Source organism: Drosophila serrata, unplaced genomic scaffold (assembly GCF_035046125.1).
Source record: "Drosophila serrata isolate PLE 108 unplaced genomic scaffold, ASM3504612v1 contig_21, whole genome shotgun sequence".
In the NCBI taxonomy this organism is placed as follows: domain Eukaryota; kingdom Metazoa; phylum Arthropoda; class Insecta; order Diptera; family Drosophilidae; genus Drosophila; species Drosophila serrata.
Window position 1 is genome coordinate 29,339 of NW_028256919.1, and position 17,590 is coordinate 46,928.

General features: G+C 41.5%; 2 protein-coding genes across 4 annotated transcripts in view; one reads left to right on the forward strand and one right to left on the reverse strand.

Moving 5' to 3' along the window:
- The window catches only part of Nipped-B (Nipped-B cohesin loading factor), a 57,319-nt gene that overhangs the window by 11,391 nt on the left and 28,338 nt on the right, over nucleotides 1-17,590 (forward strand). For all 3 annotated transcript variants that reach the window (XM_086829075.1, XM_086829080.1, XM_086829088.1), the window contains one exon: nucleotides 6-200. In XM_086829075.1, the coding sequence (XP_086685201.1) occupies nucleotides 6-200 (195 nt within the window). The remainder of the gene's footprint in view (nucleotides 1-5; nucleotides 201-17,590) is intronic.
- Nucleotides 8,488-9,135, reverse strand: LOC147645084 (uncharacterized). Its single transcript, XM_086829100.1, has one exon. It carries the CDS (start codon nucleotides 9,133-9,135, stop codon nucleotides 8,545-8,547), a length of 591 nt encoding a protein of 196 aa, XP_086685226.1. The 3' UTR covers nucleotides 8,488-8,544.

Genomic DNA, 17,590 nt, shown 5'->3' on the forward strand with positions numbered 1-17,590 from the left:
TTTAGGATACTGGTGTTTCCGTACGAAAAAGAGTAATTAAAATTTTGAGAGATATCTGCATCGAGTATCCAGACTTCGGTAAAATTCCAGAAATTTGCGTTAAAATGATACGGCGTGTTAACGATGAAGAAGGCATTCAAAAACTTGTAACTGAAGTTTTTATGAAAATGTGGTTTACACCATGCATCAAAAATGACAAAGTAAGTATTAAAAACTGAATGATATTTTCTAGTAAACAACTTTAACATTAATCAAAGCACGAATTTTTAGAAGATAATTATATTTCAGTCAGATATACGCCCCGTAGTCCAGGAGACATTTTCAAGTCTTTAATGTATATGCATATATGTTTGATCAGTATAAAAAGCCAAAAGATCAAATGTTGTCCCTTTCTTCAGCTTTACTCACTTTTTGAATAAAATGGTGAAGATATTTTCATTTCTTTTGCAGGTATACATATGGGCAATTCTCCAAAAAATTAAAAGCTCTTAAAGTTCTTAAAGTTCTTCTTGTCGTATTGATTAAGATTAAAAGAATTTTTCCATTTTCTAAAAAAATTTCGATTTATGTTATTTTTATTAAAAAGGTCATAAAAAGGCATGGCAAAAGCATTATGCTAGATAGACTAAAAATGAATTTAAAAAATAACTGCCTAATATTATATTTTAAAGTCAAACAAAATACATTATTAAGATAATTCGTTGCATATTTCATTAAAATGTACTGTTTCACTGAAATCGGAGCTTAAACTGATTTCTTGCAAATATAACTTCTGTTTTTGTTGCGTGCGAATGCAGTATATTTTAGTCAATGTTTTGGAAACGAAGTGCCCAAAATCAATCTTAGTACCAATTATAGTGCTAAGCAAGAGCTATACGTTTCAAATTTTGTAAAATTAAAATAAAGTCTTGGCACATGTTTTTTTAGTTTGAATGCGTACGAATGTCGCATTCGATATCAGAGACCATACATATATATATATTGAAAAGTTTAAAAATCTATGTTTCATTATTTACCTGGCAGTGGAACAATCGGTAAATGGATATAACTAAATGATAACATGATTTTTTAACTTTGTTCATAATTTAATGTTAATCTAACGATTTTTCTTTTATAGCCTTCATAGAACACATTTGGAAAATAAATAGAAAAGAATAAGGTTATGTAAGTTAAGGTTAAAGTGGTGAGGCTACCCAGTTAACCTTTTTTTTTATCCACACCCTAGGTCGTAATTGACTCCCCATCTTCAGTACCAGACCGTGTCATTTAGGTAGGCTAGGATTTCAGTCACTGACTGTTTCCCCACTTCCCCTAGTAACCTGAGCTGGTGAGCTCCGAAGTGACGAGCCCTGATTTGGTTAAGCACTGAGCAGTGACACAATAAATGCTCTGGTGTCTCCTGCTCCACCGGTTCCTTGCAACTTCTGCAGTGTGTGTTGTAGGGTAGGCCCATCTTGGAGGCGTACGTACCTATTGTCCAGTGGCCGTTATCCTTCTGATGTCTTTTTTACTCTTGTAGATCAGTTCCCCTGTCCGTCTCCCGTTGTAATTTGGCCAGCATAGCTTTGATCCTCTGTGCTCTGCGTTCATTGACCATTCCTTGCTGGCAAATAGTTTGAAATGGTCATGAATTTCCGTCTGGACTGAGTTCAGAGAGAATAGTGTGACTGTTGTTTTGGATCTTTCCTCTGACCCTTTCCTTGCCAGCTCGTCCGCTTTCTCGTTTCCTGGGATGTTGTTTGTCGGGGTACCCAGGCTATTTGTACCCTATTGTCCTATGCTAGTCTGATTAGTGTTTCTTTGCATTTGGCCACTAGTGTAGGTGTAGACCTTGCTGTTGCAAAAGATTTTTTGGTGGCTCGGCTATCTGAGTGGATCCTTACCTTGGAACTCCGTAGGTCTCGAATTAATGTTGTCATTGTCTTTGTTGAGTTCATCGTGGTATATGGGTTCCCGAATTGTAGTTCGGTTGTCATTTAATCAGTGTCCTTTGTCATCCGATAGTTCATTTCGTGAAGGATCGTACAGTGCCCTGTGTCGAAGCTCTTCCATCTCTGGCTTGCCTTCAGTCGTACCGCACTTTGGGTTGCTGTGTTCCTGATGATATGTTCTATTGAAATAATGTTTAGGATGACATTCAGTGCTGTTGCGGGGCGTAATCTAAGTGTACCCGTTGCACCGGGGCATTATTATCTTGGGGAGGATGCCCACGTTTTTTTTCGAACAACCACCTACGGGAGTAAAAAGCTATGCTAGCTTATTTGACTCTTTTTTTTGATGTTTTGTTTCCATAACAGCTTCGCATCGAGTATCACTCTTAGATACTTTGCTTGTTGCGATAGTCCTGACTCTATAACTTTTGTCTGAGGTTTTTTGAAATTGGCAATCCTTGTTCCTCTTGTGAGCAGCATAAGCTCCGTTTTACCTGGGTTGATGCCCAATCCACAGTATTTTGCCAATGCATTGAGTTTGGTGAGTCCCCTTCGCTGATGACGTCGGGGAAGGGTCCTGAAGGACTAAGTCGTCTGCGTTTGCTACCACTTTTAGACCTTCACTGTTAAGCGCTTTTAATATGTCATCCATGTTTATCAGCCATAGCAGCGGAGACAGAACTCCTCCCTGAGGTGTGCCTCTCTTCACAAATCTTGTGTGATGAACACCACTCAGTTCGTCTGTTATCCGTCTGCTCGTAAGCATTGCGCCTATCCAGGTTCTAATGCCATCGTCAACTCCTACCTTGTTGAGGGAGTTCAAGATGGAGTTTGCGTTTACGTTATGAAAGACCCCCCCTCTATTTCTAAGAAGGTGGCCAGAGTGTAATTCTTGAAGAGCAGTGCCTTTTCTATGTATCGTATCACTTCATGTAGTGCGGTCTCTGTGGATCTGGCTATTCTTGTATGCATGTTGTGTGTCGAAAAGGCTTCTACTTCTGATGTGGATATCTAGTATTCGTTCCAATGTTTTCATGAGGAATGAGGTCAGGCTAATCGGCCTGTAATCCTTGGCTTGGATGTGCTCTTCCTGGCTTGGGTATGAAACCTTCTCTTGTTTGTGGTATTTGTGCTATTTTATACATGCTTTGAAAATTGTTGTAGCCACCTATCCATGTATGTTTTTGTTTTTTGTAGCATTGCTGGTATAATTCCGTCCGGACTTTTGTACTTGTCGAAGGAGTCGATCGCCCAATGGATCCTTTCCTATTTATCTATTCCACTCATATTTGTTGGTCTGTTCTATGCCTTTCCGCTGTTCCAGATTCTTCTATCTGGTTTCCTTGAAAGTGTTTGTCCTGTAGAGTTTCTAGTGACTCTTCAGCTGAAGTCGTCCCTGTTCCGTCAGGCCTGTTTATAAGAGTAGGGCTAGTTCGCCCTGTTGCTAGTATCTTGCTCAGCCTAGCCGTGTCTTTTATTCCTTCTAGCGATTCGCAGTATGTGCTCCAAGATAATTCGTTTTCTTTCTGTATCTCCATGTACGGTCGCCAATCCTTGGCCTCGTAGCTTGTATTAAAGGCCTTCCTAACCTTTTTCCTGAGTACTCTTAAATCTTTGTTCGACCATTGTGGGTATTTTTTCTTTGAGTACGTGAGTCTGCATAACTCCTTGTACGCGTTTTTTAGAATGTTACTGAAGTCCTCGACATCCTTGTCGATTCCTTCTGGGGTAGACCGAACCTTTGTTCTTCTGTTTCTCGCCTTAGACTGAAAAATTTTCCCGTATCGCTGTCCCATGTGTCGGTATCGAGATTTCGAAGAATATGTACCTATGGTCTGAAAATGAGTGATGTGTCGAGACCCTCCATATTCCTTCCTTGTAATTGCTGTGGTCTACTCTGAGAGTAATATCTAGGACCTCTTTCCAGCATTGATATTTTTCCGTACTTGGAAAAATGAAGGTGGGTGTGTCGCCCTTGTACAAATAGTAACGTCACAACATATAATATAACATATATAACATATAGTGCGAAAAAAGACATCCCTATCGTTTGTTTCCTTACTTCCCCTAGCGTTGTGGGCCATGTAGCCGGAAGCTATGAGTATGGCTGTCCCATTTTATGCTTCAAACCTGACCAATGCTAGATTTGAGTTGCAAAGGTTGGGATATAGAAGTGCGTTAAGGTTGTTTTTGGTAATTATACCCGCCCGCCGCCTACCTGTTGAGTTGGTGTATATAATTTTATATCCTTTTAGAGCCATCCCTAGACCATAGATCTTTTATTAGGACGATGTCGATGTCCTTCTCTCGGAGAAGGACTGCAGGATTTGTTGAAGCGTGCGAGCTACACTTCAGGTTTATCTGCATCACAGTCGGCATTATTGCGGGGTGGTGTTAGGGGTATCGTCATCGATAGCTAAGTCGTCCAACAGCTTGTTGGTGTCGTCGACTTCGTCTTCGAGAACATCGTCCGTCTTGGCTAGAAAATCCCTAATCTTCGCCTTTCTAATGCCATACCGAACCTTGTGGTCTTATTCTGACACTTGATCTAGGCATCGCTGGTTGATAAGGAGCAAGAATGGCTGGCCTGTCTTCATCTCCCGCTCCGCCTTGAGGATAGCCCAGTCCTCCATAAGGACCCCTGGATTCTGTGCCCGCAGAGTCTTGAGCACCCTTTCATGGTTTGATTGCCCCTTTGGCAACCAGCTGCGAGCCCGGTGTCTCCCTGGGATATCATTGGCAGGGACTAGCTTCATGCTAGTGCCTTTCCATGCGTTGCTAATTTTAGCAACGCGCTTTGCCAGAAAGTCCCTCAATGACTCGTCGTCGCAACTGATCACCCGGTGCCCTCTAATCATGTCTGAAGAGTCAAAAGTGTCGGACCAGATGGCTTTAATAGTAATTTGTCAGTTACAATCTCAGATAGTCTGGTCTCGACCTCCTCCCATTTCTCCATCAGCAGGCGCCCATCGTCATTGAGCTCGTCCACCACTGCTATGGCAAGACTTTCTCTAGCCATCTCAATGACGAAGGATGTGGCTCTCCGGGCCCCTTCTGGTTCTTCGCTCTCTTCGGGGCGCTCTCGCTTACTTCATGCGAGCTGTTGAGCTTCGGCTGCGTGGGCAAGAAAGCTTCTGAGTGCTTCTCCCCGTACCTCTCTAACTCCTCGACCGGGCTTGCTGGCCTGCGACTTCGAATGGCTACCCCTCTCACCTTGACGTGGCTCGTCTTGGCGGAGTTTATTATTTGTTGTGCAGCTTGGGGAGTGCTTGCCTTAGCACTGCCTTTCGAACTTTACGGAGTTAGAGTCTCGTCATACGAGCGCAGCAACTCATCTTCGTCGATTTCGGAGATGGAGTGGGGTTTTACCCCTCTCAAGAGGTCCGAAGCGGACTTTTCGTCGCTTTTCATGTTCATATGTATACGCCCGCGACGCTCGGAAAGGCGAGCCACCCTCGCTCGCCTCTGATGATGCAACATTTTTTAAATTTAAATTCAAACTCTTATAACTAACAAACGGAACGAGATATACAAAAAATGTAAATGCAGTTTTGTTTAGTAGGAGTTATTTATTAATTTAGATACTTTATTATTTTTAAATACCATTAGTTAACTCCTAAATCTAAAAAAAAACTAAAAATACCGAATTTTTTCATGTCACAGCTTATTTCGTGCAAGAACTTTAAGTACACTAAATTTGTAATTTGTTAATCTTAAATAACTTTTTCTTGTTGCAATCCATTGGAGAAGATATCAACTTATATATTTATAACTTTTTGGCGTTTGATTACACTAAAAAAAAGTTTTCTTTGATTTACCAAAATAAGCACGCGTACACCCATGGAGCAAAGCAAATTGGTCCTAAATCACATCAAAAATGAAAAAACTAAACTTAATTTTGCTGAAATAGTAAACGTGAGCTCTATTCCTGTTCAATATATCATCCAATGCTTCAACCGAGAAAATCTATTAGCAGATAAAGGCCAAATGCTCAGAATAAAACTTTTACAGGTATGGAGAAAAGGCGAATTATACCCAAAAATTAATTAAATAAATTAATTCATCGCCAAAATTGGGCACCAAAACATACAGTAGATATTGAGCATGAAATGGGAAAAGGTGTCGTCCGCCGCGACTTGCGGAAACACAACTTTAATGGCCAAGTAGCCCGCAAAAGGCCTTTTATTAGGCCGAAGAATCAGAAGCGCAGGCTTAAATTTTCCAACGACCATGTAACTCATCCGTTATCGATCTGGAATGATGTTATTTTCATAGACCAAGATTAACATATTTGGCCAAAATTGGGAAGGGTGGAATGCAGTATTCTTGGTGTCAACTAATTACAGAGCTGCACAATAAGAATTTAATACCTACGGTCAAGCATGGTGGCGATAGAATCATGGCTTGGGGATGCATGGCGGTATCCGGAGTTGGAATGTTGGCGTTAATCGAAGGAACTATGCACAAACATAAGTACCTTCAATAGTTGAAGGATAATTTTTACCATGAAGCCAAGAAATTGACCATAGAGAAGAACTACCAATTTTACCAGGATAATGACCCAAAGCAAAAATCAGATTTTACAGACCTGGATGCAATGGAATTACCCAAACTTAATAGATACACCTGCCTAGTCTCCTGACCTTAACGTCATTGAGAATTTTATTTATTATTTATTTTTTTCCAGATTTTCATATAATTTTTGGTACTTTCTCATCAGTTCAGAACGTCTGAACCGATTTGCATGAAATTTTTTTTTGGTTGTTTGAAAACTGCCAGCGAATGTGTTGGTTGCTAATAAATGTTGGTAAACCTTTTTTAAAATTCTTTAGGGCCTTAACAGATTTTGACAACACACTGTTAACGTATACAGTAACTTTAGAGAGCTCAATTATCTAAGTCAGCTTTGTGAGAGTTTTTTTTTTTTTTTAATAATGCGTGCTATTAGTCGATCAAATATTTTACGGCGTACACGTACCGAATAAAAAGCCTTATGACGTAACCAACATGGACAGGTTCGCCTTGCAAGTACGCTACCTTATAATAGATGAAATATTACTAGAAGAAGTTAACTTGTAAATTTTGACTTGAATCCCTCTGATTCTGGCAACTATTCAGTCAAGATTACAAATAGAGTTGGCTCTTGCATTATGCCATTGCTTTCACTTTATTGGAAAGCTGTCAAACTGCACATTCCGCATTGAAGGTGGTCTTGAAACTTGTTTCGGTAGAAGTCCAACGTGCACAACATCCAAAAATTCGGCGACAGCAAAATTGATGCGAGAATTTAAAGTGGCACATAAATGAGCTTTGAAAACACTGCCCGATCAATGAAGATTTTAAGAGGTAATTCAAGATTATTTGGTGGGGCTTTGATAAACACTTCCCGTCATCCTAAAATTTACGGCTACCGATGAAGTAAATGCGTGCCTGAAATTGTCCTCTTTGTGTTTTCAAGTCAAGAAATTGAAGTTGAATACAAACTTCGAGAGTCACTTTAAAGAGTGACGCCTCTACTGCTGAATTCTCAAGACAACTGTTGGCGCTTGGCAATGGCAATATTCCTTTTAATGCTTCGACTAGATTGATATCTTTCTTTTTGCGAATATACGTAATTAAAGGAGAAACTCATCAACAAAGTTTTCCCCGGCAGTGCCCTAAATTATAAAAATCTTGATTGAGTGGGTAGTGAACAAGCAATACGATCGATAGTTTGAATTCCATTATTCAAATTTATTACGTTGGAGAATTGCATTCATACAAATCCGTCGAAGGCGTAACCAACGAGGATGAAAAAACGAACTATTATTATGTTTAAGATGTGTCGTGATAATATGAGTGCCTTTAAATCTACCGCAAAGCAGTATCTATGTGTGCCCGGTTTCTCCTGCCTGAAGGCTGCAACATTTGGAAAACTCGTATTTCAAAATAAAAACCATTTTGATAATATGACATAAAAAATCTTTTTCTTTTTTAAACATCAATTATTAATTGATAAGTTGATAGTTTTCATGAAAGTAGTCACAAACATCAATGCAAGCAAACGTCGATGTTTCTGCACCTCTAGTAAATATGTTGTCGTGTAAATAATGTTGATTACATCGATATAAATGTGAAAGGCGTTTACTCGGAGACCAATCCAGATTTTAAATGGAAGAAGTCATCGTCGACCATATAAAGTATATATATTCTTGACCTGCATCAACAGCCGAGTCGATCTAGACATATCCGTTTTTTCGTTCGCCTGTCCGTGTCTACGCAAACTAGTCTCTCAGTTTTGAAGCTATCTGACTGAAAGTTTGTAGTTAGTCTTCTATATACTTATTTATTCATTTAAAAAACTTTATAATTTGTTCAATGATTACCACAATTTTTCTTAGCATAACTTCTTGCATTTCCCCTAAACGTATGTGCACTTTTTAATTGGATTATTAAAATAAAATTATTATCTAGACCGACTTGGTGGCAAGAATTTGGCACGGACGAAAATGATGCGATGCTTCGAATTCAAATTATGCGAGTGATCTATATTTCTTAGTTAAGCCGCGAGCTTTATTGCGATCTCGCCATCGCCCTAAACTAAATACACTAGACTTAAAAAAAAATTATCATATCAGCCAACACCGGCCCCGTTGAACGCCTCCACGGCTTCAACATCCTGGAAGCGGCGCCAGCTTGTGAATCGCCCTCCGGAATATGGCTCCATCGCTCCGTCTAAGATCGACGACCCTGACAGGGGAGGCCCTGCGTGCGTCGCGACAATCCGCCCAAGTAGCCACTGTTGAGGCGGCAGGTTGTCCTCTGCCACGATGACGAGCTGTCCCTCCTTTACATTGTCCTGCTCGTGGTGCCACTTGCCTCGGATTTGGAGGCCCAGCACATACTCCCGGGACCATCGCCGCCAAAACGTTTGCTTGGCTGACGAGGCAAGCCGCCATCTCCGCAAGCAGCTGAGACCCGCTTGGTCCGGGATCCGCAGTGCTGGTGCTGCGACGAGGGGCCCGCCTGTCAGCAGGTGTCCGGGAGTGAGTGTCTCTCCGTCGCTTGGGTCCTGGCTGAGAGCTCCGAGGGGCCGTGAGTTCATGATGGCCTCGATTCCGACGAGGACTGTCCCCAGCTCTTCTGCGTTGAGGAGTGCGCTGCCCACCGCTCGTAGGAGTAGGTGCTTGGCAGTTTTCACACCTGCCTCCCATAGTCCGCCCATGTGCGGATCCCGAGGGGGTGTGAACGCGAATTCGCATCCGCTTTTTGATACGAATTCGCGAATCGCGTCCGCCTGCTCCTCGAGCCTCTCGCGAAGAGCCTGGAAGTGGCGACTCGCTCCGACGAAGTTCGTCGCGTTGTCGCAATGCACGGTCTGGGGACATCCTCGGCGACCAATAAACCTTTGAAAAGCCAATAAAAAAGAGTCAGTACTTAGGTCTGAAACAATTTCTTAATGAACCGCCTTGGACGCAAAACAAACAAATATGGCTATGTAGGACTTATATGGGGGCCTTCCTCGGATTTTCAATGTCGTATAAACAGGGCCACAAAAATCAATGCCACATATTTCAAATGGGTGAAGAGCACGAAGTCTTTCTGCGGGAAGATTTCCCATAATTTGAGTCATCAGTCGGGGCTTGTATTTTAAACACCGCACACACGATCGAACTGTCTGACTGCAGAGTTCCTGAGCGTTTATGGTCCAAATACGCTGTCGTAGGATGCTCACAAGTGCTCGAGGAGCGACATGAAAATTTGTGTGGTGCAGATGCCGGACGTAGCTCTGCACAAATTGGGAGCGTTTCGTCAACAGCAAGGGAAACTTGGCATCGTAAGATATAGGAGCGTTTGCTAGTCGCCCCCCAACTCGCAACAATGAAAAATTGCCGGCGTCTTCATGGATGAATGGGTTCAATCGCTGAAGACTTGGGCCGACCTTGGAACCTTTACGAATTTGTACTATTTCTACTTGATAGATGCTTCAGTATATTCAGTCGGTGACAGAGTTTTTTCGAAAACTATACTCTTGCCTTTACATTTTCTTATAAAGCGGAACATATAAGCGAACACTCTCAGCAGTTTCAGTTGTGACGAGAATCCCTCGATGACGTCTAGCAAATCGGAAGTTTGCACCGCAGCGGTCAGTCCGACCACAGTCTTTCTTGATTCCTGCCGCAGTTCTCCTCCTCGTCCTTCAGAAATTGGGGCCCCGTGAACCAGATCGACTGTCCAATTTCATCGACGTCACAACCTCTAGACACTATATCTGCTGGGTTCTGCTTCCTTGGAACATGCTGCCATGTAGCCTGTCCTGACCATTCTTGAATCTCCGCAACCCTGTTCGAAACGAATGTCGACAACGACGATGGATGGGATCGGATCCAATGGAGAGTGACTTCCGAATCCGACCAGTAAACGATTCGCTCGATAGGGACATTTATTAGGGACATTTATTCTCTGGCAGAGATCTGCGAGAAGGTGAGCGGCACATAACTCAAGCCTTGGGAGCGTTTTTGTCTTGAGCGGCGCTACTTTCGACTTTGAAGTCAACAACGATAATTTGTAACCTTCAGCAGATTTGCTACGAATGTAGACGCAAGCTCCATAGGCTCTCATGGATGCGTCGGCAAAGGCATGTAATTGCACCGGTGACATCGGATCAATATGCACAAACCGAGGAATAGCTATCTTATCCAATTGAGTCAAGGTGTTTTTTTAGCATATTCCATGCAGTTTCTAAATTCAGCGGAATTGACTCATCCCAGTCTAACTTCTTAAGCCACAGTTCCTGCAATAGGATCTTTCCTTTTATTACGATGGGACTAAATAAGCCGAGGGGGTCAAACAGCTTGGATGTTACCGATAAAACGTTCCGTTTTGTCGCTCGGACACCCATGACAGAATCGTCAATTTTAAATTTGAAGGCATCTTCGCTAGGCAACCAAGATATTCCTAACGCCTTAGTTGACTCTGAGTCCGAGATAGGTATCGACTTAACTGTGCTCTCAGATGCAGTGACCTCAGGTGAGTTTGAAAACCGCTTTGTCAATTCAAAACCTGCTGTTTGAAGAACCTGAGACACTTCAGACTTGATTGTCCGTAGCTCCTCTACGCATGCAGCACCAGTTAGCATGTCATCGACGTAAAAATCGGATCCAATTACGTCGGCAGCTCTAGGGAATGAAAGTTTCGCAGATTCACTCAACCTTTTTAAACACCGAATAGCAAGACAAGGGGCTGGTCCAGTACCATATGTAACGGTGTTGAGCTTGTATAATCTCAAGGATTCAGATGGGTCTCTTTTCCACACTATGAGTTGAAACTGCCTATCCGCTTCGTTAACCATCACTTGGCGATACATCTTTTTTACATCGGCAGTCAGGGCATACCTGTGCAGCCGGAAGCGGAGTAGAGTGGAGTACAACTCTTCTTGGATTGTCGGTCCCACCATCAAGACGTCATTTAAGGCCACCTGAGTCGATGTTTTGCACGATGCATCGAAAACAACGCGCAACTTTGTTGACGTACTCTGGGGCCTCAACACACATTGATGGGGAATGACATAATGTGGAGTGGAAGGAATTTTGTTGTCTGTAGGCGACATATGACCTAAGGCGAGATATTCTTCCATAAATTCCAAGTACATGGCCTTTATGTCAGGATCTCGAGACAACCTTCTCTCAAGCGACAAAAACCGCCGTTTTGCAACTTCAAAAGAATTGCCTAACCCCTTAGGGTCAGATTTAAACGGCAGCCTTACTTCAAACCGACCTGATGGCAATACCTGAGTAGTCTTCCTGTTGTACTCTTCACATAACTTGTGCTCAGGCGACAGAATTTTCTCTGGATTTGGCATTTCCTCCAGTGACCAAAATTTCTGTAGCGTGGTGTCGATCGACACTAACGATTCTTCTCTACAACTGAAACTATTCACAACTTGCTTCGGGACTGCAGATTTATATCTCCCCGAGACAACCCAACCAAGAAGGGTCTTTTGAAGAGTTGTATAGTCAGGACCTTGTTTAATTTGACCAACAGCTAGCAATTCGAAAAATGATTCGGCTCCGATTAGCATATCAATTTTTTGGGACTTGTAAAAGTAGGGGTCTGCTAATGGGAGGTTCTTTGGGATCTTCCAATCGTTGACGTTGACCGATTGATCGGGATGATAACCGGTGATCGATTTCAAGATCCAGAAATCGAACGAGAACTCACTCCCATTGATTCGTGACTTCACCACGGTGTGTATCTTTTTCTTGACTTGAGAATTGGATTCGCCAATACCAAGTAAGTTGATACACGACTCCTCTCTACGAATCTGTAAGCGGTTAGCTAATTTTTCTGTTACAAAATTTGTTTGAGACCCAGAGTCTAGAAGTGCTCGGGCTAAAACGTATTCGCCGCTTTTGACGATTGACGTAGCCAAGATCACCCTGTCCAATGACGTAGCATGCATAACATGTGACGTGGAAGGCTGCTCTTGGTTAAAGGGAGGAGAAATATTCTCTTGAAGGGGTGGCAACGCTAAACTTTTATCAGGCACTGTGTACCTGTGGAGCAGAATGTGATGTGAGCGGTCACAAGCTCTACACTTTTTTCCTTTGCATTTTGACACAGTATGGCCTTTTCGCAGACAATTGATGCATAAGGAGGCTGACTTAACAAACTTGGAGGATGAACACGAAAATGAGCTTCGATTATGTGGTTTGCTTGACGGTAATTTTTCCAGCTTTGGTTTTGCCGATTCTTCAGCCGATAAATGCTGGTATCGGCGATTTAACATCTTGTCACAATCGGACCAAAGTGGCAATGTCTCATAATCGAGCTGTTCCTCCCATTTTTGTTTAGTCACTGGGTCGACTCTATTTAATACCAAATATATCAACATTGCGTTCGAAATTTTTGTATCATCTCCTATCGATAGCAGAGAACCGTAAATCGACGAAACAGTGTCGATAAGATTTCTCAAGGAGGATGCGGATTGATGCGATATTTTTGGAAGACTAAACAATGTTGAAATATTATTCATACAGATGAGGCATTCGTTGTCGTAAACCTTTTTCAAACTGGCCATCGCCTTTTCGTAATTACTCTCGGTGACTTGGTAAGCTTTAATTGTTCCTAAAGCTTCACCAGAGAGACATGAAATTAAATGGTTAAATGGTTATGGCTGCTGTCCTAATGGCAGATAATAATGACAATAATTTTGCCTAGGTCACGATGCTAAGTTCTTCCAACTCGTCGCCATATTCATCGCCACTATCTATTTCTTCTATCTGTTCTTGTATTTGATTTGCCTTGTTACTTGAAGCATTTAAGTTTTCGAGTCGACATTTCAATTCTTCTTCTAAAATCGGAATCGAACCCTGTTCCAGCCGCTCGTTTAATCGGCGAATGGTTCTGACCCTACTTTGGAGCTTGATTTTTAACTCCTCCAAAAGAGATTTATTTTTTGTATCCTGGCTCATTTTGACGAGTTAATTAAATTAATTTTCCCAAGAATGATAATAATGGCCGAAAATTATTGTTTAAATCAGAAAGACGATGAAAGTATTAGTTATAGCTTTCGAATCAAATATAAATAATATCAAAATAATATCAAATAAACACTCAATATATATAAATATTCTTTTTAATTTAATAAATATTTAATATTAATAATTAATTAATTAATATTACAAATTAATATTTTTATTTTGTTCGAAAAGTTTATTAAATATTTTTTCTGATGACAATAATTTATCAGTATCAGTATCAGTATCAGTATCAGTATCAGTAGTATCAATATTAATAGTGGGTGCAAATGACGCCAAAAGTGTATACCCGACAAATACAGGGTAGCGCGTCACTTGGCGGTCCGCCAATCAAATGACCGAAAAAGAGTATACCCGACAAAACAGGGTAGCGCGTCACTTGGCGGTCCGGTAATCTAAACGCGCCAAACTAAGAGAGCCCAACAACAGCAACGACTGCACCGGCACAACTTGAGTGAGTTTATGACGTGAGCGCGTATGCTGAAATGGTCAGTTAGTGGAACTTGGGTATTCGAACCGATCGGAACTCGCTGTGCAGCTGCGTCAATTATCAAAAGTGTTAACATGGATAACATACCCTTGCCGCCGACCAACATACCCTTGCCGCCGACATCAGAAGTGGGATTGGCTCCGCTAAAAGAGGACAGCTCTAGTCTATATAGGGCAGCCTTAGAAGAACAAAATCGGAATTTAATGGAAATAATAAAATCCATGCAGGCACCAAGAGCACCGGCAATAGACGGGAGAGCAATCCACGTCACTCTACCCAAGTTTTGCCCTGACACAGCTGGAGCAGATGCATCAGCTTGGTGTACTACAGTGGACTTAATTTTTGCGGATAATGCTCTCGAAGGCAGTACGCTTGTGATTGCGTTAAGCAAATCATTAGAAGGCAGTGCATCGCAATGGCTGTCCCAAATATGCTTCGCTGGCATCACATGGCCGCAGTTTAAGGAACTCTTCATCCAACGTTTCGTGGGCATTGAGACAACTTCTGCCATACTGATGAACATTTTGAACGGACGTCCCAAAACTGGAGAGAGTTTCGCTGAGTACGGCAGTCGCATTGTCACCCTATTGCTCTCTAAGTGGAAGGCAAAGAATTTGGAGGAGATTGCGGTATCAGTAGCGTTAGCTCACATGGCTCAAATTGACAATAATTTGTTGCGTTGGCTGTTTACAACGAATGTGACGACTCGTAATGAGCTGCAGCAACAGCTACAGGCTTACGCTTTCAAGAAGCGTATCCACGAGGAGGATGGATATTCGACGGGTCCGGATAAGAAGAAAATAAGAATGCAGTTGCAGGTGAAGTGCCATTTTTGTGGAAAGGCTGGCCACAAATATGCAGAATGCCGCTGTCGAATGGAGAAAGCATCAACCCCAACAGAAAGGAGTTATAGCGTGAGCAGCACGGCCGGAGTGAAGGATCGATCAAAAATTAAATGTTTTAAGTGCGATGAAAACGGACATGTGGCTTCTGTATGCCCCAAAAATCTTACTGGTGGAAACAGCTAGAGCTACGAGAGGCGAATTGACGTTTGTACCGTAGCTCCACCAAGTGGAACAATTACCTTATCCGGTGAGTCTATTTCATATTGTTTTGATTCTGGAGCCGAATGTTCACTGGTCAAGGAGAGTGTTGCGGATAAATTCACCGGAAAACGATTTAACAATATTGTAACTTTAAATGGCATAAGTAACGATTCAATTTGTAGCACATTGCCAATTCTGAGTAATATTAATATTGAACAATATTGTTTAGAAGTTTTATTACATGTAGTTATGGACAAATATTTGAAGCATGACGTGTTGATTGGCCGTGAAGTTTTAAGCCTGGGCTTTGGTGTATCAATTGATGCAGATAAATTTTGCTTTGATAAGACAAAAAGAGTAAATGTTCTGAGCCTAGTGAAGTATGAAGAAATCATAAATTCTGATACCAATTTAAACGATTCCGATAAGACGATATTAAACAATATGTTGAGATGTCACTCTGATAGGTTTATTGACGGAATTCCAATGACTCGTGTGACGACAGGTCAATTAGAAATTAGGCTAATAGATCCACAAAAGACTGTGCAACGCCGACCTTATAGGCTTAGCGAAGATGAGAGGAAGCACGTTCGGTGCAAAATTGATGAATTGCTTACATCAAAAATTATTCGTCCCAGCTGCTCACCATTTGCTAGTCCCATGATGCTGGTTAAGAAGAAAAATGGCACAGATCGTCAGATTACTGCGTTTTAAACGACAATACAATTGCCGATAAATATCCTTTGCTATCTTATTTCGGATCAAATAGCTCGTCTTCGTGGTGCAAGGTACTTTTCGTGTATAGATATGGCAAGTGGATTTTACCAAATCCCTGTACACCCAGATTCAATTGAGCGAACGGCCTTCGTTACACCTTTGGTCTGAAGAAAGCACCTTCTGTGTTTCAGCGTGCAATAATAAAGGCCCTGGGTCCGTTGGTACACACATTCGCAATTGTTTACATTGACGATGTTATGGTAGTAGCTAAAACAAAAGATAAAGCGTTAGAACGACTAGAGATAGTGTTGGACACCTTAAGTAAAGCCAGATTTTCATTTAATATAACGAAATGTGCGTTTCTTAAAACTAAAATCGAGTACCTTGGGTTTGAAATAACGAATGGAGAAATTCGGCCAAATGCACAAAAGATCAAGGCATTGATAGGGTTGCCACCTCCGGAAACTGTTACTCAATTACGACAGTTTATTGGTTTAGCTTCTTACTTTCGACAATTCATTCCCAAATTTTCCGAAATATTAAAACCATTGTTTACGCTTACTTCAAAAAATAATGCTAATTTTGTCTGGTTGCCAGAACATGAACAAATACGTTTGAAAATAATAGGTGTATTGACACAGGCCCCAGTATTAACTATATTTGATCCACAATATCCAATAGAATTGCACACAGATGCCAGCTCCATTGGTTACGGGGCGATATTGTTACATAAAATCGAAAATAAATCCTATGTAGTGGAGTATTATAGCAAATGTACTTCTCCGGCAGAAGCAAAATACCACTCGTACGAACTCGAAACTTTAGCAGTTGTCAATGCTATGAAGCATTTTAGGCATTATTTACAAGGTCGTAAATTTGTCGTTTACACTGATTGTAACTCTTTAAAGGCCAGTCGCACCAAAATGGAATTAACACCAAGAGTGCATAGATGGTGGGGGTTTTACAGTCATTTGATTTCGATCTTGAATATAGAAAAGGGGAGCGAATGGCGCATGTCGATTTCCTTTCCCGAAATCCACTGTCAGAAGGAAATAAGTGTGTGGATAAAATAATTGAGAAGCGTATTAATCTTACTGAAGTGACCGACAATTGGTTGGTGTCCGAACAGCAGGACGATCTTGAAATAATCAATATTTCATCCAAATTACGCAATAACGAGTTACCGGAAAATTTAAATAAAACATTTGAATTAAGAAAGGGTATATTGCATAGGAAAATACAGAGGAATGGTAAAACAAGGTGCTTGCCGGTAATACCAAGGGCGTTTAGGTGGGCAGTGATCAAAGTTTTAGACGGCGATCGATATGAACTAAAATCATTAATTAATAAGCGAACGTATTATGTTTGTAAACGAAAGGAAATTGTGTTTCCTAGATAAGAAAAATTGTCAGTTAATGCTTGTGTAAGCGGCTCTGTAAGTTTGTAAATTGTTAGAGAAAGTTATGTTATTAAAACTAAGAGATACCACAATTAAAAGAGTCTGGTATGTGATTTGGACATGGGTGGTGGATGTAGCACACGAGGACGTGTGATAGGTCAGGAAGGCCGTGTCGCAGTGTGATTCCTAGTAAATGTAGCATTCTGGTAAATTGGGAATTCGGGGAATTCCCTGCTTCTGCTTTACTAGCTGATATTGAGCGAAAGCACGGCAGCAGAGGCAGAGACGCTCTGCTGCTGAGTGAGGTTCGATGGTAAGATACCAAGAGTCTTGAGTAAAACAGAGATGGCTGCATACGCTCGACTTGAGTGAGTTTATGACGGGAGCGCGTATGCTGAAATGGTCAGTTAGTGGAACTTGGGTATTCGAACCGATCGGAACTCGCTGTGCAGCTGCGTCAATTATCAAAAGTGTTAACATGGATAACA